This window comes from Podarcis liolepis, assembly GCF_965112155.1.
Source record: "Podarcis liolepis genome assembly, chromosome: 6".
NCBI lineage: Eukaryota > Metazoa > Chordata > Lepidosauria > Squamata > Lacertidae > Podarcis > Podarcis liolepis.
This window is the reverse complement of record NC_139559.1, coordinates 94,342,809-94,368,127: the sequence shown is the minus strand read 5'-3', so window position 1 is coordinate 94,368,127 and position 25,319 is coordinate 94,342,809. Positions and strand designations below refer to the sequence as shown.

Here is a 25,319-nt window from a genome sequence, read left to right as displayed (position 1 = left end):
GTTTGTGGCTATGGGCTTCCAGCCTTACATCATTTCACTAGGCCTCTATGTGTACACCATTCTCTTTCTTACTCGGACAAACACATACACACACACATTTGCCCATGCAAGTTGATGAGGCAATGAGCCCAAGATTTCTTGGCTGCTTCTGACTCCCCACTGGAAGATGACTAGGGAATGCAGCCTGTGAGACAAAATTGCCATGTTCATTATTTGGATTCAGTATTTTTCTTGGCCATCTGATGGCTGCAGAGTTCCTTTCATTTTATCCTCTGCTTCTCACCTCCCTGCTGTCTTTTTTCACTCTTTCTGTGTTGAGATGCACAGGAGAAAAGGAAACTCAGGGACAACACAGAAGAAAATGAGAAGAGAAGATTACTGGGTGTTGCACCAAGGCCGCTGCACTGGGCACACAACTTGGGAGGCAACTGGAGATGGCGGAAGCTCCTCTATAAATCTGCGTATCAAGATTAACACCAGGCCTACAGTAACAATCTGCAAGAAACCTGTTCAGTGCCTGTTATGCAGTGGGACAACGTTTCAAAATAGCACCGTCAGTAGATGTCTTCCCAATACCTTAAGTGGAAGGCACAGGCTCTCTCCTTACAGATTGTAGGACAACTACTACTCTGGATCCAGGACCTTCCTAGCTGGTCTCTAATCCAAGAAAAAAGAACTCCAACTTAATAACAAGAACTCTAACTTATTTAACGTTAGTATCATGGCCTCTAATCCAGGCATGGCACTTTCAGCAACTGCATTAAGTCAACAGCAGCCAATTCAGCAACAGAAATGCCACCACTCGCGGCTCATATTTTTTGATGCAGCTCTCATTTGGTGAACAAATTGCCAGCCGAGTTGCCAATAATTTAACTTCATCTGTGACACTAAGACACAAGATTTCAGCCCTGTGCTGCTTTTAAGAGAAAGCTTTCCTCCTCCTCAATCTGCCTTTTGCTCAAAAATGTCAAAAGTAGACGCACTTCCATGCAAGGAAACAGCCTCTGCCAAAAGCCAGGCAAACTCACAAAACTACCCGTAATCTTTTATGCCATTTTTAATTCAAAAAAGCTTAGAGCATTTTTTTTAAAACACTCCCCCCTCCCCAAATCTGCAGTGAAAAGAGTTATTAAAACACCAATTTAAAACACTTTCCTGGTTATTTATTTTGAAAGTAGCATAGATGAAGCTGCAACACTGAACCAGCCTGAACAACCTAGAGGCAGCAGAGAGCAGCACTGGCAAAGCTTTTCGAAAAAGCGCCAGTCCTTTCCTAATAGGGTTTTCACACAATTAGACTTAAATCACCCATGAACCTCTCTTGAAGTATTTGTATGGCTTTGTGATTCTCATTAACAGAGAACAGAAAACCAAGTGGAAGCATTTGTAATTAAAATGTGCTTTCCGGTGAATGCAGTCCTAAAGTAAGGTAGTTTTATTGCAAGTGGAAAAGTAGAGGGAAGGGCCTCCACCTTCATGGTAGAGATATGATTCTGACTAGAGCCAGCCTGGTGTAATGGTCAGAGTGTTGGACCAGGACCTGGGAGAACAGGGTTCGAATCCCCACTCAGCCATGAAGCTCCCTGGGTGACCTTGGGCCAGTCACCATCTCTTAGAGACTGAGTCTAACCTTCCTCACAAGCTTGTTGTGATGATGACATGGGGAGCGGGAGAACCATGTCTGCCACCTTGAGATCCCTGTGAGATAAAGGTGGTATATAAAAGAGATTAATAATAAAATAAATAAATAAAAACCAGCGATGTTTTGAGTCTTAGGCAATAGGCTGCTATTCTACCTCAGTTCTCTTTGGGAATTATTAGGTAGCCACAGTGGGGACCAGCCATCATTTATACCTTTGCAAGACCTCTGTGGGACGAGTGAGTTCCAGTAGCTCAGGAATTTGAAACTGAATCACCAACATTCAAACACAAATGTTATCAAGGAAGGAAGGAAGGAAGGAAGGAAGGAAGGAAGGAAGGAAGGGGTGCTTTCTCATGGATTACTTCTGCAGATTTCTTTTCCTTCTCATTCTGCTTCTATCATGAATATGCAATAACACAGCCCAGCCCACACCTTTGCAAATGTTCACATCCTTAGTACCCCATCCATACCAGTGAGCAGTGCATGCTAAGTACCTATTGTGTTCATGCTCCTCACCACACGCTACCTGTCATACCTCACTGAGCATGCGCACAAAGTAACAAGCAGGGTGTGGTTTTTGCAGTTGTCCAGCCACCGGAAGTATCTGATGGGACACTTGTTGTGCATTTGCTGTGCATCGCACTTGCTGCATCTGCACTTGGGTTGTTTGTTTGTTTGTGTGTGTGTGTGTGTGTGTGTGTGTGCATGCAAAATTTTTATTAGATCATTAATTAATATACCAGAACATCATACAGAATATAAAGGAAAAGGAAAACAAAGTTAAAGCTATACTTAAAAAAACCCATTAGAATTAGTTTATAACTCTTGTACCTTGTTGCACCATTTTTTCAACCAAAAAGATCATCAGGTTGTTTCCCCCCACTAATTCTCACAATATTTGTCCATTTTACATCTTTACAACATCCCACCTATCCTTTCTTCCAAGGTGTTCTGATCAGTGGCAGAGCTTCATGCTCCGGTACGGCACAGGGTGGTAGAGAGCAGGCGGGGGCAGGGTTGGCGCATGTCCTGGGGGCGTGACACACTGCCTGCAGGGGCATGACGCCCAGCGCAGGTGGGGGGCAGCCGCGATGGCACCACACTGGGATCCTGCTGCCGGGGGCAGTGCGCTCCCCCCGCACTCCTCTTCCTCCACCAGTGCTTCTGATTCTCCCCCCCCCATTAAAATAAACAGTTCCCTAGTAGCTAGCTGTCAGGAACTGCTGAACTAATGACCTGTCTTCTAATAATATTTGATCCTTTATTAGCCCAAGCAAAACGTTAAAAGATCCATTGGCACTATATATCCTGCTATTATTTCAACATCCCCCCCCCCCACTATATCAATCCAATTTTAATTTTTATTCTGAGACATGCGTAGAATCCCAGCGTCAGACGCCTTGCACCTCCAGCATAAATCACTCACTAAGCTGCAGTGGTGTTCAACACCTAGGGAAGAAGAAGAAGAAGAAGAAGAAGAAGAAGAAGAAGAAGAAGAAGAAGAGGAGGAGGAGGAGTTTGGATTTGATATCCCGCCTTTCACTCCCCTTCAGGAGTCTCAAAGCGGCTAACATTCTCCTTTCCCTTCCTCCCCCACAACAAATACTCTGTGAGGTGAGTGGGGCTGAGAGACTCCAGAGAAGTGTGATTGGCCCAAGGTCACCCAGCAGCTGCATGTGGAGGAGCGGAGACGCGAACCCGGCTCCCCAGATTACGAGACTACCGCTCTTAACCACTACACCACACTGGCTCTCAGTGTGGCTCTCAGAGCATATTTGTTCCATGCTCTTCGTGTGTAGACTCACAGGGAGGAGTGAACGGGAAATCTCTTGTCAAGCCATACAAAGCCCCCCCCCTCCTTCCCACAGCTTGATGATGGGAAGCTTTCTTTGAGACTCAAACTACCCAGGCTTTCTGATGGTGAGCAAGCCCCACACTAGTATTAAGATTAAAAATAAACAAACCCTATGCCTAGTAAGATAGGCACCCCTCTTTTCATGAAAACAAAAGCAACACCCTCCCCATATTTCCTGGAAATGAAACGGCTCAGGCAGTAAAGGACTCTTGGACAGTTAAGTCCAGTCGAATTTGACTTTGGGGTGCGGCGCTCATCTCCGCTTTCAGGCCAAGGGAGCCAGCGTTTGTCCACAGACAGCTTTTCCAGGTCATGTGGCCAGCAGGACTAAACTGCTAATGGCTCAGGCGTCCCCAGATGAGTCAAACTGAAACTGAGGAGCCAAAGCTCATCGCCACTCCCCACCAAAGTAATACCACAAGTTGCATCACAAACAAACGAAACATAAATGGTTCCGCTTTGACACAGCTACACCTTTAGAGTTTTCACATCTTTACAGGACTAAATGGATTATTTTTTTTCCTGGCAAGGAAAAATCTGGATCAACCGGGGAGGTGGGAGAGTGCATTGAATGCAGAGCTCAAGCATGGTGCCATATGGATTCCCATCCTCCTGCCCTCAAATGAGTGCCTGGGACACAGCAAATGGAAGAAAGAAAGAAAGAAAGAAAGAAAGAAAGAAAGAAAGAAAGAAAGAAAGAAAGAAAGAAAGAAAGAAAGAAAGAAAGAATCCGTCTTGGTCTTTGTAATATTAAATGAATCGGAGTGCAAACAAGAGAGGAAACCAGAATGGGGAAGTTTTGGCCAGTTTCCTTTTGCCAAGGCTATTGTGAATGCAATGGCTGGTACTGCTGACTCCCTAAAATAAACCCCATCTGCCTCCAGTCAAGTGGTTTTGTTTTTTTACATGTGTGTGTTCGTGCGTGTAAGGAAACACCAAAGCTTTCTATCTGGATAACAAAACAAAGCTGTAATTTGGCCTCTGATGAAGGATTTGTGGAAACAGGTCCAATGACCAGGAATGTTGTGGACTTCCAGATATAGCCATTATATGGCAGCGTATCAGATTAACCAGGGAATTTCATTTGGGTATTTTGTAACTTTGCAATGCCGTTGTTTGTTTAAAACCAGCTAACCAACCAACCTTGTGTAGTTGGGACGTTAGGAACATTGATTGCTCCATTTTCGTACCTCGCTTGAGTAATCCCTTACATTGGTTGTTGTCTCTGGTGTTTTTCACCTTTGGGGTAATGGTTTCATCTTGACAACACCAGCCTGGGTTGCTACCCACAGCAGTCGGCCTTTTTCAACCTCTGCCCAAGCCAACACTTGCTTAAATATGCGACAGGATAGAATGGGTTATGGAAAACAAGCCTCAAAGCCACAGGGGCCTCCTGGCCCATTTCGCATCTGGTTTCTGCCAAGTTTATATTGCAGGACTTAAAAAGGGAGGAAAAACCGTGCTGGATGGTAGATGGTGGAGGGGCTACAGCGCTTCTGACTGCTCCCTTCAGCTGAGGGGCTTATTTCAGCAGGAGGCAACCACTCCTTGGCTCCCGTTCAGATCAAAGCTTTAAAAAATGTCTACCTGTTTCTTCTGCCTACTTGATATTTGTCAGGAGAAGACACAAAAGGCTGCACAAATGCAAAGCAGCTAATGTAAATACAGGGGGAGTCAGAAGAAGCACTGCAGGAAAGAGTACGAAAGAGGAGGGGGTCCTCAAGCTAAGCAAACACACTGAATGACTTTGGGCTCCTCCACTCTTCCACTTACTGGATAGGTTTTCTGTTCGCCCTGGTGCTTCCCCCGGAATCCTGGTCTTTCGTGCCAAAACCAGAGCAAACATCAATCTGCATAAAACCCAGTTGACGTTTGCTTCGATTCAGCAGTAGAGATCTGGTTTTCCTGGGGGGAAGCAGCAGGGCAAGTGCAAGCCCAGACGATCCCTCAGACAGCAGTAAGTACTGTGACTCTGGGAGCTTGTTGCTGATCTCCACTGGTGGATGATTTGCAGGAGAAGAGGGCCAAGTGGCAGGTTTGTAACTCGTCCTCTGCAACCCCTCTCCCCAAAGTAGTTTCATGCTTGGTGGTGTCTAAGAAGTGCAGGGGTGGGGGTGGTTGCATTGTGGAAAGTGGCCGGCTGAGAGAAGATTAAGGAATTCCCTCCCACTGCTTCTGCACTGAAGATCTGCCTTGCAACAGAAAGGCAACAACCCAATTCCCCCCAGGGTCATGTTTGCCACTGTCGGTGTGATGACCAGTGCCGGATTTACATATAAGCTAAACAAGCTATAGCTTAGGGACCCACTCTCTTGGGGCCCCCCAAAAATTCACTATGAATATCTTCTTCTTAATTGTATTTCAGTTCAACGATTACTTTGATAAAATACATACTTTGTTATGTGAAAATGGCTTTAGATACCTATTAGGTCCATAAATTACCATCTAGCATATATTCAACACAAAAAACAGCGGCAATTTGTTGTTGACAAAGGACAGCTGGATGTATAAAGGGCCCCATAACCTTCAGTAGCTTAGGGCCTCATCAAATCTAAATCTGGCCTTGGTGATGACACCTCCTGCCCTCTGTAGCTCTTTATTTCCTTTTAGCAGAAGGTAGCAGATTCTACCACTCACAGAAGCATAGAATCATAGAACTGTAGAGTTGGAAGGGACCCCAAGAGTCATTTAGTCCAAGCCCCTGCAATGCAGGAATCTCAACTAAAGCATCCATGACAGATGACCATCCAAGTTCTGCTAAATCACCTCCAAGGAAGGAAAGTCCCAAAAGAGACCATTCCACTATTGACAGCTCTTACTGTCAGAAAGGTTTTCTGAATGTTTAGTTGGAATCTCCTTTCTTGCAACTTAGAGCCATTAGTTCAAGTCCTGCCTTCCAGAGCAGGAGAAAACAAGCATGCTCCCTTCTCCATGCGACAGCCCTTGAGATATTTGAAGGTGGCTATCATATCTCCTCTCAGTCTCCTCTTTTCCAGGCTAAACATACCCAGCTCCTTCAAGTGCTCCTGTAAGGCTTAGTTTCCAGACCCCTGATCATCCTGGTTGCTCTCTTCTTAAATTGTGGTGCCCAGAAACAGTATTCCAGGTGTGGAAGGCAGAATAGAGTGGTACTATTACTTCCCTTGATCTGGACTTCTGTTGATGCAGCCTAGAATAGCATGCACTTTTTTGCTGCTTCTGCTGCTGTTGAATCATGTTAAGCTTGGGGTCCACCAAGACCCCTAGATCCTTTTCACATGCACTGCTAGTAAGCCAGGTGTCTCCCATCTTGTATTTGTGCATCTGGTTCTTCCTGCCTAAATTCAGAAACTTACATTTGCCCCTATTGAAATTCATTTTGTTAGCTTGCGCCCAGTTCTCCAATCTGTTAAGGTCATTCTGAATTCTGAATCCGTCCTCTGTGGCATTAGCTACCCCTCCCAGCTTGGTGCCATCTGCAAATTTGATGAGCATCCCCTCAATTCCTTCATCCAAGTCATTTAATGAAGACATTTAACAACTACAGGCCTGGGACAAAACCCTGTATATGCTTTGCAGCTGAGAGTTGGCACAATCCTCGTCTCTCTTCGTTACTTTTTGACCGGGTTGATGACAGTTGGAAAAGGTTCAGAAAAAGACAACCAGAATGATCAAGTGTGTGGAAGGACTCCCCTATGAAGAAAGGCTGCAGTGCCTGAGACTCTTTGGTGTGGAGAAGCAAAAGGCGACATGATAGAAGTTAATAACATTATGCGTGGCGTGGAGAAAGTGGCTAGAAAAAAGCTTTGCTCTTTCTGTCTTAACACTGGAGCCCATGAACATCAAATGCAACTGGAAGATTCAGGAGAAATCAAATAAAGGACTTCACCATGCAGCACCCATAAGAGTCAGTGATGGCCACCAACCTTGGGTGGCTTTAAAAGAGGATTAGATAAATTCATGGAGGAGGAGAGGGCTATGGATGGCTATTAGCCACAATGGCTCTGCTCTGCCTCCACAGTTGGAGGCAGCCGTGCTTCTGAAAACCACAAGAGGGGAGAATGCGCTTGTGCTTGAGTCCCGCTTGCTGTTTTCCCACAGGCATCTAGTTGGCCACTGAAAGAACAGGATTCTGGACTAGACGGGCCCTTGGCTTGATCCAGAAGACTCTTATGACAGATGCTTGGCTTTAAAGCTCTCCAAAAGCCCGATGCCAAACCCACATACTGTCTGAAACCTCTATCTCCCCATTGCCAGCCCCCTGCTAGCCTGCCCACAATTATAATCCAAAAGCCTCTTCCCTGTGAGAAAGGCTTCAACTGTCTATGCTGCACTCAGGGTTGCTTCAGGTTTCCCATAGAATTTGGTAAGAATTTGGAGCATTTGGGTAAGAAACGGAGATGGCCAGTGAAAGGGGAAGGTCTATGGTCCAGTGGCACAAGCTCTGCATGCAAAAGGTCACAGAACCGTAGAATTGTAGAGCTGGAAGATACCCCAAAGGCCATGGAGTCCAGCCCCCTGCAATGCAGGAATCTCAACTAGTCCAGGCTTCCTCAACCTCGGCCCCTCCAGATGTTTTGAGACTACAATTCCCAGTGTTCCTAACCAATGGTCCTGCTAGCTAGGGATCATGGGAGTTGTAGGCCATAAGAAAACACCCCAGAGGGCCGAGGTTGAGGAAGCCTGAACTAGTCTCAGGTTCAATTCCCAGCATCTCCTGGTAGGGCTGGGCCTGTCCCCTGCCTGAAACCCTCAAGAGCCTCCGCCAGGGTAGGCAATACTGAGCAAGGTCAGGCTGAGGACTCATCAAGTTCACCATCCTGTTTTCACAGTGACCAACTAGATGCCCACAGACAGGACCCAAACAAAAGAGCCCTCTCCCCTCCTTTGGTTTCCAGCAACTGGTTTTCAAAGCATTGCTAGGATTCATCAATAGCCCTCACCTCCATTAATTTGTCCAATCCTTCTCCATTAATCCTTTCTGGGAGCGAGTTCCAGGGTTTAACTATGTGCTGTGGGAATTAAGTCCTTTCTTTTACTTGTCTTTTTATCATCTGTCCACCATATGTCCCCAAGAATCCTGGGAAGCATAAATTAATGCTCACAAAGCTGCAATTCCCAGCATCCTTAGCAAATTACAGTTCCCAGAATTCATTGTGGGAAATCATGGGCTCTAAATGTGTTTTAAACGTATGGTGTGTATACAGCCTTGATCTATTTTGGCAGTTGTACACATTCATGTCACCCATTCAGTTGTGCTTATGTACCCCCCTCTTAAGGGACACGGGTGGCACTGTGGTCTAAACCACAGAGCCTAGGATCAGAAGGTTGGCGGTTCGAATCCCCGCAACAGGGTGAGCTCCCGTTGCTTGGTCCCTGCTCCTGCCCACCTAGCAGTTCGAAAGCACATCAAGTGCAAGTAGATAAATAGGTACCACTCCAGCAGGAAGGTAAATGGCGTTTCCGTGCACTGCTCTGGTTTGCCAGAAGCGGCTTAGTCATGCTGGCCACATGACCCGGAAACTGTCTGTGGACAAACGCCGGCTCCCTCGGCCTATAGAGCGAGATGAGCACCACAACCCCAGAGTCGTCTGCGACTTGGCTTAACGGTCAGGGGTCCCTTTACTTTTATCCCCCTCTTAAAGAAAATCCAAAATGATCTGTTTCACCTGCTTAATAATGAACTATAGCCATAGAGAGTATACGGATTGTTCCAAGGGATCCACATAATTGTCAGTTACTCAAGTGACAGAATTAGTAACAGCAGCTATGCCAGCTCGTTCCATGAGAACTTAATGAAAACCGGCCTCCTCTTGAGCTGTGACAGTTGATGCAAGCAGAGTATTATCCCTTCTGGGTGTGCATCTTTCAGAATAATCTGCCTGAACTTAATTGTTAAAGGAAGATGGTGTTGCTGCTGCATCCTAGACAACTTTGTATTTTGAGGACGACATTTGTGTAACAAATATGGCAAGGCATTTGAAATGTATTTGTTAATCACTAACTTTATTCCTTCATTAATCTTTTCTGCCTCGAGACCTTCATTGTCTATTGCTATCCTCATGCTTCACTTAGTTGCTGTATGCCAGTTTCTTCTCTACCTGTTGTTTTCCCACATAGATCTCACTACTCGAGTGCAGAAATGTCACCACGCATGGAGCAGCCCTCAGGCCTCTTGACTGCAAACAGAGGATGCTACCACAGAAAGGAAGAGCCAGTTGGAAGACCACCAGCTGTCAAATTCTGTCATAAACCCAACCCTCCAGAGCCAAAGACAGCGTCAACCGCAGTGGGATTAAAAGGAGACACCACCATGCTCTGAAACAACTGGTACCGACCACCGCTGGAGACCAGAGCATGGGGGAAGATCAACCACAGGATCCTGATGTGGCCTGGCAATTGCTCTCCTGTTAAGCTTCCAGGCATGTGGAAGGGAGTCTTCTGTGTGGCATCTTTCTCCCGCATTCCCAGCTCTGGTCATTTTATTGAGAATCTCATCCTTGCTTTTGCATGACAACGCCAGAGCAACTCACTTCAAAAACGGAACACACTGAAGTTGCCAATAAAGGAAGCTTACATTCTGAAAGCACAGACCCGTGCCTTTGGGCACTAGTGAAAACCTTCCAAGGGCTAATTCAAGCGTGACGGCTGAAGGGGGAATGGAATTCCCACAACCCAACCAAGAGCACATTCACATCACGTATTTGCAGCATCATGAATACCACTTTAAACAGCCATGGGAGCTGCATTTTGCTAAGGGTCCTGAGCATTGCGATGAAACCCCTATTCCCCTCACAAAGCTACAATTCCCCGGGGTTCTTTATCAGTCCCTTTTTCCAGGGACATCTGTGAATTGCAACTGGGGCTGCTACTAATTCTGAATCCACATGCTATAACATCAAATGTTGCCCTATACAAGTTGCAAATTTTGAGTTTCTTTGGAAATAAGCCTTCAGATCTGACAAGACCAGTGTCTTCCCCAAGAATCTAACCTACATTTTGGCCACGAAAGAAAACATAGAATCATAGAATCATAGAGTTGGAAGAGACCACAAGGGCCATTGAGTCCAACCCCCTGCCAAGCAGGAAACACCATCAGAGCACTCCTGACATATGGTTGTCAAGCCTCTGCTTAAAGACCTCCAAAGTAGGAGACTCCACCACACTCCTTGGCAGCAAATTCCACTGTCAAACAGCTCTTACTGTCAGGAAGTTCTTCCTAATGTTTAGGTGGAATCTTCTTTCTTGTAGTTTGGATCCATTGCTCCGTGTCCGCTTCTCTGGAGCAGCAGAAAACAACCTTTCTCCCTCCTTTATGTGACATCCTTTTATATATTTGAACATGGCTATCATATCACCCTTTAACCTCCTCTTCTCCAGGCTAAACATGCCCAGCTCCCTTAGCCGTTCCTCATAAGGCATCGTTTCCAGGCCTTTGACCATTTTGGTTCCCCTCCTCTGGACCCGTTCCAGTTTGTCAGTGTCCTTCTTGAATTGTGGTGCCCAGAACTGGACACAGTACTCCAGGTGAGGTCTGACCAGAGCAGAACAGAGCAAGGGATGACAATGACCCAGTGTGTGATCTCTTCAAGGTAAGTGGCAGCCAGGGGCAGGAAACTTTGTTTGTTTTGCAGTAGAGAAAGAAGAAAAGATTGGGGAAAGATGCATTCGAAAGGTTGGAGAGGAAAGAAGCACAGCAGTTGGCAGGAAAATGCAGGGGATCAAAAAGGTTGAGACATGAACAAGACTGGAAGTATACAGAGGAGTGGAAGAAGTGATGGAAACGTTTCCTGGGCAAAGTGGAAGGGGACGATTAACCCACGGTAGGCTGCCTCACATTCTGTTAGGAAAACAGCAGTTGGACCCAGTTGCATTAAAGGCCTCCAGTGTGTAGAAGTGAAACAAAAGCTCTCAAATGCAAAAGCAATTTTTCAAAATAGAGATTTCAAGGCCGAGGCTTTGTATGTGGAGATATGGAATGTGCATACCTTAGGACTAATTGTGATACCACTGCTCTCCCCTAAATTAATCATCCTCATCAGGAACTTGGCACACCCTTTATGTGTTAAAAATCTTTTAATGCATCTGTGACACCTTCAGCAGCAGCAGAAATTCAAATTGAAGCGGCACCTGTTTACCGTTAACATTGGGGTGAATAACTCTTGTATTCTTAGAGGGCTTTAGTCTTGCATAATACAGTCCCTTCAAAGGCAAGCTCTATAAGAAGACTGGTATCACCAGGGACTGAAGGCTTCATCATTATACAGAGTGCACAGCTCCATGAATACAAAAGCCCAAACAGAGACAGCAACTTGAATAGCTCTGCAATTTCCTTTCTGTACAAGTAAAACACTGCAATGTTTGTACTTAAGTGATGCAGTGAATAGTGGGTCCAAGTGTGCAATAGCAGACTGAGAAGACGTGGACATGAATGCCATCCTGAGTGACTTGGAGGATGGGTGAGATAGCAATGTAAATAACAATAAAGAATACTCTCGTGCTTGGTGGGACACTGGGAAGGGGCAAATAAAATGCATTTTTAAGCTGGCTTTTGCTCATGCCAGTTGACTACCCTTTGTCTAGTTACCTGTCCCAAGAGCAGGCCACAAATCTCTCCATTCCCCCAATCAATAGCTATCCAGGCAAAATCCAGGGACTCAAGCTACTAGACTATATTAGGAATTGTCAACAGCTCTAAAATTGATCACTGGTTTCACCAGCAGATTGCTTCCAAGTCACTCTGTCCTCTGGCTATCCATCCCTCATCCAGCCATTTTAGCATTTTTGGTCATCTGTTTTTCTCATGATAGTACTAGAATGAACTTCGCGGGTAGCTTCAGTAATTCACAGTCCATTCCACCACCAGCTGACATCCCTGATGAGCTTTCCAAATGCCTTTCCCTGTCCCCACTTTTTTTCACCCTTCTTTTTGGGTTTCCAAATGCCTCATTCCTCTCTACTCCCAACCTCCTGGCAAAAAGGGACTGAAACGGACAGAAGATTGATAGGCCAAAGACAAGAGGGAAGCTGGGAAGTTAAGCTGTTCAAGCACCAGACACAGGAGAAAGAAATCCAGATGACATAACTAAATAGCCTGAGGTGTATGTTTCCCCCCCCCCTTTACAGCTCAGGGTCTTCTGCGGAACACAACTCAAACTGTCATGGCCACCCCTCCCTCCAAAGAATTCTCAAAATGGTAGCTGGGTAACAATTCACAGCCTTGGTCAGACCAACCCTGTGTCCTGTTCTGGGCACTACAATTTAAGAAGGATGTTGACAAGCTAGGACATGTGCAGAAGAAGGCTACAAGATGACCAAGGGTCTGAAAACCAAGCCTTATGAGGAATGGTTGGGGGAGCTGGGTATGTTTAGCCTGGGAAAGAGGAGACTAGGAGATGATCAGAGAAGTCTAGAGTTGGGAGGGGCCCCAAGGGTTATCTAGTCTAACCCCCTGCAATGCAGGAATCTCAGCTAAAGCATCCATGACAGATGGCCATCCAACCTCTACTTAAAAACCTCCAAGGAAGGAGAGCCCACCACTTCCCGAGGGAGACCGTTCCACTGTCAAACAGCTCTTCCTGTCAGAGATATGATAGCCTTCTTCAAATATCTAATGGGCTGTCACATGGAAGAACGAGGAAGCTTCTTTTCCACAGCTTTGGAAGGTAGGACTCAATCCAATGGATTCGGGTTACAAGAAGGGAGATTCCAACTCACCATCAGAAAGACCTTCCTGACAGTAAGAGTTGTTTGACAGTGGAATGGACTCTCCCAGGAGATGATGGATGCTCCTTCCTTGGAGGTTTTTAAGCAGAGATTGGACGGCCATCTGTCATGGATGCTTTAGCTGAGCCAGTGTGGTGTAGTGGTTAAGAGCGGTGGACTCGTAATCTGGTGAACCGGGCTCGCTTCCCTGCTCCTCCACATGCAGCTGCTGGGTGACCTTGGGCCAGTCACACTTCTTTGAAGTCTCTCAGCCTCACTCACCTCACAGAGCGTTTGTTGTGGGGGAGGAAGGGAAAAGAGAATGTTAGCCGCTTTGAGACTCCTTTGGGTAGTGATAAAGCGGGATATCAAATCCAAACTCTTCTTCTGTCAAGGATGCTTTCAAGTAAAGCATGCACTGCATGGGGTATGACTAGATGAATTTTTGGTGGTGGTTTCTACTTTGCAAAAACATAAACCTTCAAACCTCTGCATTTCAGAAAATGGGATCTTCAATTTTGTCAGCCTGGTGTGTCACAAGAGAAGATGCAAAGACACTAGAATGTGGCACCAAACATCCATTCTGCATAAACACACACTCCTTACCTCGCATGAAGAAATACAATGAATGGCTTTCGGATCAGGATGCCACTCCAGTCTTCCAGTGCACACGATACTCTGAAGAAAGGAAAAAGCAGAAAGTTTCATGTGGTGCAGGAAGTAAGGTGTGCCTCTCTACAGTATCACTGAATGTCAGAAATTAGGAACTGTTGGCCTATCAGATATTGTTGAATTAGCAGCTCCTTGGCTGATGGTCAGGAAAATGGGAGCTATAGTCTGGTGGGCTCCAGGTTCTTCATTCCTGCTTTAAGTATTAAAGATTAAGTATTACCAGAATGACCAATGATCTGTAATGTTTACATTCAAAGATTCCACCTGTGAAGTGCTACAGATTTCACATGCAATCTTGCACTTGGGACAAAGCTTTGCAGACAGTCAAGTCCAGGAGGAAGAGAAGTGAATCAGAAATGTACAAAGCGTTCGAGGAATTGAGAAAATAAACAAAGGATATGTGTCTTAGCAACCGGTGTTGGAGAATTCCAACTCAAGGCCTTCTTTCCAGTTCAGAATGACAGACCCTGCGGAGCAGGGCCACAAAACAACCCCCTCCCCTGCTGCAACATATCCCATATGGCTGATTCAACCTAACACACAGCAGTGTCCAAATGAGTGAAACCCTGAGCGTTCCCACACTTCCTGAAAATTCTTCGGAGGAACAGGGTAATCTTGGTTTGAAACTCTGGCTCTTGATAGTACTCTCTGCTTTTATTTTCCCTTCCACTGTGCTTTCAGTATGCTTCAGTTTTATTTTCAGAAATATCATTCTTGATAGACCCAATTAAGGGAAAACAAAGAAGTTATAATATCTGAGGCATTTTAGCCATTCCATGGAGGGGAAACAGGGCAATATTTCCTAAGTCAGCCATTAGCAAGAAATTGGAAATCCTAGCCAAATATTCAGACCAAAACCAGCTTGGACCAAGACAGCTTGGAATGGAACCACAGCTGAAGAGAAGAGGGAATCTGCAGTTGTTTCCAGACTACAGTGGTACCTCGGGTTACAGACACTTCAGGTTACAGACGCTTTAGGTCAGTGTTCCCCAACCTCGGGCCTCCAGCTGTTTTTGGACTACAATTCCCATCATCCTTGACCACTGGTCTTGCTAGCGAGGGATGATGGGAGTTGTAGTCCAAAAACAGCTGGAGGCCCAAGGTTGGGGAACACTGCTTTAGGTTACAGACTCCACTAACCCAGAAATAGTACCTCGGGTTAAGAACTTTGCTTCAGGATGAGAACAGAAATTGCGCGGCAGCAGTGGGAGGCCCCATTAGCTAAAGTGGTACCTCAGGTTAAGAAGAGTTTCAGGTTAAGAACAGTTTCAGGTTCTTAACCCGAGATTGCACTGTAATGCTCTTGCCACATTTAATTTACCCCTTCCTGCTAGAATACTCATGGGCATCTTTTCTGTACACATGTATTTCCACTTCCCAGAAACATGTGAGCTTCGGAGGATGTCAGAGAGTTCCAGCATCTGCACCATTCAAGTGAAATCCCTGTTGAATACTCTTTACATTCATTCAGTCCCCTCCTTCAAAACAGTGGTTCTGGGAGGACAGAATGAGAAATCATTTATTTTTTGTGATTGTTGGCAGCCAATAATACAGTGGTACCCCGCAAGACGAACGCCTCACGAGACGAAAAACTCGCAAAACGAAAGGTTTTTTCGTTTTCGAGTTGCCTCGCAAGACGAATTTCCCTATGGGCTTGCTTCGCAAAACAAAGCTTGCCCCGGGGACAGCGGGTCTTCTCTTTTGAAGCAAGGGGCTGCGGGGAGATAGCGATCTCCCTGCAGCCCCTTGCTGCAAAAGACGTCCGGGGGAAGCGGGAAGCGAAGCGCTTCTTCCCCGCTGCCCCCGGACGTCTTTTGCAGCAAGGGGCTGCGGGGAGATCGCTTCTCCCGGTGCTCCGAAGCCGGGCGGGGGGCAGGGGACACCTCCCGCCGCCGCGGGGACACCTTTTGAAGGCAGGCGGGGGGAGCAAAGACTTTCGCCCCCCGCCCGCCTTCAGAAGAGGTCCAGGACCTCTTCTGAAGGCTGGCGGGGGCAAAAGTCTTTGTCCCCCCTGCCTGCCTTCCCAGGGGCTTTTAAATCGCCCCGGACAGCGGAGAAGTCCTCCGCTGTCCGGGGCGATTTTAAAATGCCGCCCGCCAGCATTTTAAGATCGCCCCCGACAGCGGAGAAGCCCTCCGCTGTCCCGGGGTTTTTTAAAATGCTGGGGGTGGGAAGAAAAGCCCTTGTCCCCCCCCCCAGCCTTCAGAAGAGGTCCGGGGACAGACTGTCCCCGGACCTGGTCTGAAGGCGGTTTCCCTAGGAACGCATTAATTGATTTTCAATGCATTCCTATGGGAAACCGTGCATCGCAAGACGAAAAAACCGCAAGACGAAGAGACTTGTGGAACGAATTAATTTCGTCTTGCAAGGCACCACTGTACTCCAGTGCTGACACTCTTTGTTGCTACTTCAGTGGTCATTTCTCTGTGCTCTTGTAACTTTTTGACTGATCTTGGCTATTGAGGGACCATGTACTAGAAGTGATGACATCAAAATGGTATGGAGTCGATGATGTTTAGCTACGTGCTGACATTACTATGAGCAAATGAAGCTAATTCAAGTAAAGTGAATGGCTTCTTGACCAAACATATGGATGACCCTAAGTGTAGCCAGCCAAGGATCACTCAATGTATGACCTGAATTTTCAAAAATCATCCAAGGTGGGGGGGGGGGTAGAGAATTAGAGCCTGGCAGAGCTTTTTAACAAAAATCTCCCCCATTTTGGTTCTGCAGATCACCAGGGAAGCTTCTTGCATAGCAACAAGCCAGAACACCTAAGGTGGGAACGGCTGGTGGTAATACTTCTAGCACAGGTTTACTTTACTTTTGATAATTTATATACTGCCTTCCACATCACCTGGGCCACTTTACCTGGACTCTAGCAGGCTTCAGTCTGTGGTCCATGGTATCTGCAGTGACATTTTCAGGCAGTGTTACGGGATCTTTCGGGAGAATTAGACAGGAAGGTGTGCACACAGCACCTGGAGGGTAAAAGAGCAGGTAATTACCTTTTGCACCTGAAGCCACTGAGATTTCTTGGGCATTGTGAAGCTCTACCTAAGCTCTTCATGTTGCCTCCCACTTTGAGACTCTAAGAGGCTACAACACCAATCTTGCATTCATGATGCCTGTGATCCAAAAGCCACAGGAAGTCATGTGCAAAGATATGAATAGTTCTAAAGTTTGGACTGCTCGGCATTTACGATACACATCCCAAACTTCTAGGCTGCTCAATAGCCTTTGAATGAAGGTGGTGAGGTCCAAAATTCTTCTCCAGCTCAGATGAAAACCCAAATCCAATAAAAATTTGCTGGCTTCCATGCCCTGCTTCTCTCTGGGCTCATCCACAATGGAGTTTAATGTGAAGCTGCTTCCATCAGTATTTGATGTATGTATTTATTTTTGCAGCATCCAGATGATGTCCTCCTCACTGAAAAGGCACTTACCTCCCCCCATCTCCAGATAATTTTGGGTTTCTCCAGTCCTCCAATAATGAGACAAATCAATTAGAATTAAAATATCATTGTTGAATAAATCCATAGACCATTATAGCAGCAATTAATCTGAAATGTACCATCAATTAAATCACTGCTGACTCATGAACTCTTTCCTAATTCTTGAAGAAAGTGAGAGACTTGGCTTTTTGGAGGGAAGGGGGGAAGCTTTCTTCCAAGAACCTGAAAAAAGGAGGTTGCAGGAGATAAGGGGAGAAATTCTTACCAATTCCATAGCCTTCCTCACACTTGTACTCCACTGAGTTAAGCTCTTCAGGTGGTGAACATTCCCCCTGCAGATCTTCACACAATTTAAATTCCTCTGTCCACAAGCCATCTTTAGTGCAAAGAATTGGGACCTAAAAGTACACAGGATGCAGAACTCATCACCCAGCAGACCTTCTTAAGTTTGTCTGTGGGTTGTTAACAACAACAACAACAACAACTTTATTATTTATATGTTGCCCATCTGACTGGGTCAGCCCAGTTAATACCCCCCCTCAGCTAATGCAGCTCTGGACCCCTCAGTCACCCACCATGACTCTTTTGCAACTCTGATGATAATTTTTTTTCTTCTTCTGCAGACATTGCGATGCTGTCTTGAGCAAAAATCCAGATGAGGTGCCCAATGCAGACTGCCCAGCTATCGCTGAAGCCAGAACAGCAAGAGGGATCGCTGCGCAGCAATCCCTCTTGCTGTTCTGGCTTCAGCCATAGCCGCGCGAAGCCTCTTCAACAACATTGGATTCAGATTTTTTTCTTCTTGTTTTCCTCCCTGCTCCTGTTTCCACAGGCTGAACTACCCTTCTCTCTGTTTCTCTATCTAGAACAAAATAGAACCAAACTCAAGAGCAGGGGTTGGCAAGGTTTACCTCGCTTGAGCCAGTTCACTCCAGTGGAGATCCTCCCGTGGGCTGGAGCATGCACCCCTGCAATTCCCGGCGTCTGTGTTGGTGCAGACGAAATTTCTGGCACCGCTAAAGCGAGTGCCTGTGCCGCGCTGATTTAGCGCAGCACGCAGTGACTTGTCAAGCAGGCGGCTCGGTTCAGGGCTGGCTTGTGAGCCGGTTAAATGACCCCTGTGGGCCGCTTGTGGCCCATGGACCTTAGGTTGCTATTTCCGCCCTTCAATGGAAATCTTAGATGCTCTGGGCTATTTAGTAGATCAGCCACTATACTGAATGATCCTTACCTTCTTATTCTGTGGGCTGCAGCTGAGAACACATTGGCTGTCAAGCTCAAAGCCATTTGTGCAGTTGTATATCCCCTCAAAGACGGGTGGGGGCGGCTTACACAGCACTGGAACACAGCTACCTTCTTCCCAGAAGCCACTTTCGAGACACTGAATATTCAGGAACTTTCTAGGAGGGGAATTAAAAACACAGGAAAAGGCGGGTTATGTCATTGCATAGTGTAGCACTATTTGGAGGGGTTGTCATTGTTTGTTTTAACCTTTGCAATAGAGAGTGGTGATCAACTGGCCAGCTGCTTAAAAACTGATTGCAAAGTACTTTACTTTATATTTATAGCTGTTTGACTACAGAACAGGAAGCATGAAGTGTGAGCTAAGGGAGAGTAAAGCCAGAATATGTTTGAAAAGGGAGAAGCAAGTGTTGTTTTTAAGCAAATGGGAACAAAAGGACGAGTCAACAGAACAGAGGGGCAAAGCAACGGCACACATTTAAAGCACATAACTTCCCCCAAAGAAACCTGGGAGCTGTAGTTTCTTCCACACCGAGCTATAATTCCCAGCAGCCTTAATGAACAACGGTTCCCACTATTCTTTAGGAAAAGTTGTATGCTCATATCCCTCAGGCTCCCTTCCCCTGGAAGCTTGTTCAGGAACATGAATTTGCCCTGTATCTTCCCCTGTGAAGACAGGTGCAAATAACTAGTTCTGTGATCTCTTTAAACATTCTTTGACTCCCTTTTCATCCAAAGCACAACCACCTCCCTTGCTAATTTCTTGCTATGTCAGATATGTCAGTTTGTCTTTTTATTGCTGATCTTCATGTTTCTAGCAACGTGTTCCTCAAATTTAGCCTCTCTTATTGTCCACTTGCATTCCTTACGCCAAAGTTTTTGTTTCTTCTTGTTCTCACTTGGACAAGACTTCCATTCTCCAAAGGAAGCCTTTTTGGCTTAAATCACTTACTTGATTGCTTTTTAAGCACACAGGCACCCTCTTGGCCTTGGTGGTACCTTCCTTGGTCTGCGACCTACATTCTAGCTGAGCTTCTAATATTGTGTGGACAGGTGGAGTCCCCCAAACCCTGGGCGGCCCCCGTGTGGAATAACGACACAAGACAACGTGCTATGGGATTAAAATTGGCCACAACTTTATTATGTTTCAGATGTGGATAGACCTTGGCTCAGGCATTGGGCGTTTATCCCTCCCAGTCACCCGCTGGGGATCTGGGGAACATCAGGGTTATCTAGTGTGGGGGGGTGGGGGGTGGGCTGGCTCTGGAGAACATATGTTCAAGCAGAGAGAGCCCGCCCCTGTTACGCCGCCATTGCAGGGGAGAGCAATGACAATCTCTAGGTGTACGGCCAAAGCCTCCCCTCATAGCAACCCCTTTAACGGGGAACCAACTGACAATTCCCAGGTAAGATCCTCCCCCTATTGTGTGGGCAGGGTGGTCCCTCCCCCTACCTGGCTTGGTCACCTTGGCAACGCCTCCCCAGGCAGGATTGGGCAACTGGCTGAGGTAGGCAGAGACATCCAGGTATCTCACCTGGGGAAGGCAAAGCCAAGCCTGCGCTACTGGTTCCACATAGGGTCCAGGGGGCTGTGCGCAGCCACGCAAAGGGTGCCCCCCATTTAATGTGGGGAGCGATCATTGTGGTTTTAAACAACTCCCAAGCATTTAGGAGAGATTTGACCCGCTTGACTTTGCCTTTCAACTTTCCTTTTAACAATACCCTCATTTTACAGAAGTTTCCTCTTTTGAAGTCAAATGCAACTTTATTCATTTATTATTTATTTATTTATTTATTTATTTTCCAGCTGTCAATCTGCGCACAGTTTGAACTTGATTACACTATGTTCGCTGTTCCAATTCAAATCAACAACACTTGCTTCAGGTCCCAAGTGCCACTTAAGATTATTTGGCATGTGATCCAATGCCGTCTGAAAATAGCAACAGTCTGAAAAAGCCCTGGGATTCCCATATCTCATCTCAAATTCTTAGGAACTACAGTATTTTTCCATGTATAAGAAGCCCCCATGTATAAGACGATCCCTGGTGTGTTTTTTTAACCCTAAATTAGGAAATCAATATTCCCTTGCTGCTGCTGAGAGAGGAGGGTACGTTCTTGTTTGTTAACTGTATTCAGTTATGAAAACCACTGAAGGGAAGATGATATGCACCACATATTTAACTCATAATATGTTAACATTTGAGGACATATGTGCCTTTCAAGCTGAATTGTTTTCCTTTAACTTGATTTTGGAAAAACTAGATAATTTGATTTTTATTTTAAATAAACTGCCTGCAGTAAGTAATATATCAGAACAGGCTGAAAAAGCGCTGCCTGCTGAACATTTACAGATACAAGCTGCATAGCTCATCACCCCTTCCCAAGACTCGGGATGAGAAGATCAGTTTATTTCCACTTCATGCCAATTCTACATGTGTTCATTCATTAAGTCCATTCTATATTGTTTCCACCATCTGTGATGTTTAAAAAATCCATTCCAAAAAGTATGTATTTTGTTCTAACATATTTCTCATATTTCTTTAACTCAACATATTTTATCCTAAAATGCAAATTTAAATGCATTCTGGCACGTTTTTTGAGCAGTGTATTACAAGATTCAGGGACATACACAATCCAAAAGATAGTTATGTTCTGATCTGCACTTTAATCGGAGAAGTACAGATTAGGTCGGTTTAAATAGAAATCCCCATAAATCAAATTTCCAAGACCAAAAAACCTCAGAATTAATGAAAAGTAAAGGGAAGGTAAAGGGATGCCTGACCAGTGGCGTAGCGTGGGTTGTCAGCACCCGGGGCAAGGCAAGTAATTTGCACCCCCTAACCAGTGGATTTGCGCCCCCTAACCCGTGGATTTGCGCCCCCTAACCCTAACCCCCAGATGTTGCGCCCGGTGCGGCCAGCCCCCCCTGCACCCCCCACGCTACGCCACTGCCCCTGACCATTAGGTCCAGTCGTGACCGACTCTGGGGTTGCGCGCTCATCTCGCTCTATAGGTCGAGGGAGCTGGCATTTGTCCGCAGACAGCTTCCGGGTCATGTAGCCAGCATGACTAAACCACTTCTGGTGAAGCAGAGCAGCACACGGAAACACCGTTTACCTTCCCGTCAGAGCGGTACCTATTTATCTACTTGCACTTTGACGTGCTTTCAAACTGCTAGGTTGGCAGGATAATGAAAAGTAGATATATATAAATTCAAGACATCTTGGCAAATCTGCTTGTCTTGCATAATTTATACCAGTCACAGAATTCAGCTTTTGCCGTTCCGAATTTGAATTTGCACAGGTGCAGAATTCTTTAGCGTGGGGTGCATTGTTTATGTCCCCAGACATCCCAGTGGAGATGGCTCCTTGCCTGCTTGAGCCTCATGCTTCCTGAGAATATTGCATTCCCACAAAGAAGCCACTGCATCCTTCCCTACAAGGCCCCCTCTCGTATTTCTCTTCAAATCCTTTGAAATCATGCAGCCAGTTACTGTGTCCCTCTCCCTCCATCAACCTAAAACTCTGCAGCTTTGAGTCTTACAACAGAGCCTCAGTCAAGTCAGTCTCTCCAGGCCTTTTGTCATTTCTGTGGCTCATCTCTTGTCAAATACTTCTGGTAAAGAAAAGTGAAATTTCTGCCAGAAAATACACCAAGGGCATCAAGCGGTACTAAAATAATGCTGCTTAAGTCTGAACACTTTTCAAGAAGAAATATCTGCTGAATTTATCCTTGTCAATGACTAAAAGCAACTCAAAAACTTTCTGACCAGTTGGTTATGTTGGCCATCATCACTGATGATCAGCGACAACCCATTGGAGAGAACCTAATAATAAAAGTATCCACTCGCTGAGCCAATTATAATGCACAGTTGATCATTTTTAAGAGCAATGAGAGCCACTCTCCAGTACCATAAAATTAGCTTTAATCAATCATTGGTAGCTTTATAACTATAAATTTAACGGGATAGGAAGAGGTGGGAAAAAGCCTGTTTTCCTCTTAATTCTCAATAAGGCAGCTATTCCACCTAGTCTAGGCTGAGTAACTTATGAGCCACCAAGTCTAACACTGTCCATGAGTCACGTCAATGAGGCAGAAGATCCCTTGTGTCCCTTGTGGGTTGCCATACGTGGATGATAGGTCACAGGTTCAGAAGTCTGCTCCAGCCCCAGTCATTTCAGATGAGATGTAAATTGACTAGACCAGAAAACCAAACAGCTTCTGTTCTAGCCAATCAAGTAAAACCATACACATTTCCCACTTTGCAAAGGGGAAAAGGCTACTTCAGTCCACCCGGAAATGTGCAAAGATCCTTTCAAGTTTTACAGTTTTTAAAGATTTTCAGGTATGATTCCTGTAGTCACAGGCCCTATTCAACAGGCAGCCACAACAGCAACTGCAACACATAGGGACGTGTCTTACAACGCTATTGGTCGTACATATGAGACTTGGCTTTTTGCAAATTCTGACTGAAGCGCTATAAAATTTCACCAAACTCTTTTGGCGTAAGAGACTGGAAGAACACGAACAATGAGAATATGTACTGCAAGCAGTGGAAATTCAAAGGTACTCTCTCCAAGATCCGGTTCCTTTCTGTGGGACCAGACTAGCCCCTCCCCCGCTCCTTTTTTAAGCAAAAAAGATGCCAGTACTCACCACGAAGTTGCCACACTTCTGAAATATGGGGGGGAAAGGTGCTGATCCAGTGTACTCTTGAGTACCCCCAGAAAAAAAGCCCTAGCCCCAACAACTGGATCTAAGTTGGATCATTGGTATATTTATGTAATGGGTATGAGTTACTTGTGCGTAAACTGCCGCCTCTCTAGGCTTAATTGCCTTGGTTAAACCGTTCTGACTGCACAGCCCATCTCCATGTGGCTGTCTCAGTCGCTGGCAGAATCTGTCTGTGGGCATTTCTTAAACCTCTTCCAGGATAGAAGCTGTCTGACTCCCAAACGCTTCCTTCTCTCACTGCGCGGGAGTCTTCTGCACAGGGAGGCCGTGGGTAGAGGAGGACCTGTGCTCTCCTCACTGATGTCCAGAGAAGAATCCCGGAGCTCTTCCTCCACCTCCCCCACATCCCCGGTGTTGCGCTGATTTCCTTCCCCCTCTACCGAGCTGCTTCTCCCCCTGGTGCTGGGTCCTTCGCCTGCAGAATCTGGGAGCCTTCCCTTCGCCTCTCGCTCTGATGTCAGTTCCCTGACAATTTACCAGATAGCATCCTTTCCATGCCCTCATAAACTTCAGGTATCTGAAGAAGTGTGCATGCACACGAAAGCTCATACTGATAACAAACTTAGTTGGTCTCTAAGGTGCTACTGGAAGGATTTTTTTTTTATTTTGTTTCTCATAAACTTAGAAACTAATAAGAACATATTCAAATCCTTTCTTACATTGTGTTCTTATTCTCTACCCCCAATCCATCAAGCACATCAAGGGGCATGGGCATAGCCAGGATTTATTTAATGGGGGCAAGCTTTATGTTGGGGGGCGAGCGAACTGAGTTATCTTAGATTACTTGATTTAGGGGGGACAGCTTCTCCCCGCCCCCCCGGCTATGACCATGTCAAGGGGGAGAAATCATTCTGAGTCACAAAACTCAACTGTGGCTTGTTTTCTTGAACCAGGGGCTCTGGGAGTACTGGAGTGAAACCAGCTGCCACCTAAACTACCCAGTTGCAAGTATTGCGGACTCATCAGACTCAGAAAGTAGAGCTAGAGAAGTTCCAAACGTTCACTTTAAAACTTCTAAACCATGGGTCGGCAAACAAAGGTCTGGGGGACAGATCCGGCCCAATCGCCTTCTAAATCTGGCCTGCAGACGATCTGGGAATCAGCGTGTTTTTACATGAGTAGAATGTGTGCTTTTATTTAAAATGCATCTCTGGGTTATTTGTGGGATATAGGAATTCATTCATCCCTCCCAAAAAATATAGTCTGGCCCTCCACAAGTTCTGAAGGACAATGGACCGGCCCCCTGCTGAAAAAGTTTGCTGACTCCTGTTCTAAACAGTTCCCCCCCACACACACACACACCACAGGAATCTGATGCAGCCACTGGTTGGCACTGTTGTTCTTTCCCAGAGCTGCTTCCATACGAATGGAAACAGTGAACGGAAACCTAGCTCCCTAAGAAACTAGAAATGTGGCTAATTTTAATGTACCATTGGATTTATTTTGGGTTTAAAATGTTTACAGCCTTGCATTAATGCATCCTTATGCTTGTATTTTGTTTGCAGACTTGGTCCAGAAAAGCAGCTTAGAAATATTTCAACTTAAAATAATATAATGAACTCTGTTATATCTGAGATCCTAGCTGAATGTTACAAACATCATTAGAAAAATAAAAGGTAAGTAAAGATGCACTCATTGGCCGATTTCCAGGATGTGTTGCTTTCTAATGTGTTCGCTCTTTGTCCCATTAACAACCCACCCCCCCCCCCACACACAGAGGGAGAATACTGCAATTAAGTGTTTATTTTGGAACATACTTTCTCTGAAAATAGGCATGGTAAATGCATTGTGATACTTATCTGTGCCAAGAACTGGATTACAACATTCAGAGAAAGGTGAAATCCAAAGGATAGCTGACTTCTGGTCTGCACATTAGTCTGAGCGGACAGATCAGGTAGTTTGCATTAGGCTTTGCAAGGATCAGATTCTTCAAGCATTCCTACATACCCTGCCACTGCCCCATTTTAAATGAATCCTGGAATGCCTCATTTAAGGCTGGCACCCTGTCTTCTGGGATCGCTTTGGCAATCATCAA

At 45.7% G+C, this 25,319-nt stretch overlaps 1 protein-coding gene across 1 annotated transcript in view; it reads right to left on the bottom strand.

Annotated features, from left to right (window-relative positions):
- Positions 1-25,319, bottom strand: part of PAPPA2 (pappalysin 2) — a 124,905-nt gene that overhangs the window by 6,920 nt on the left and 92,666 nt on the right. The window contains exons 17-20 of the mRNA XM_083507013.1: positions 18,540-18,708; positions 17,574-17,706; positions 16,725-16,834; positions 13,788-13,859 (exon numbers count right to left, since the gene is read on the bottom strand). Of these exons, the coding sequence (XP_083363139.1) occupies positions 13,788-13,859; positions 16,725-16,834; positions 17,574-17,706; positions 18,540-18,708 (484 nt within the window). The remainder of the gene's footprint in view (positions 1-13,787; positions 13,860-16,724; positions 16,835-17,573; positions 17,707-18,539; positions 18,709-25,319) is intronic.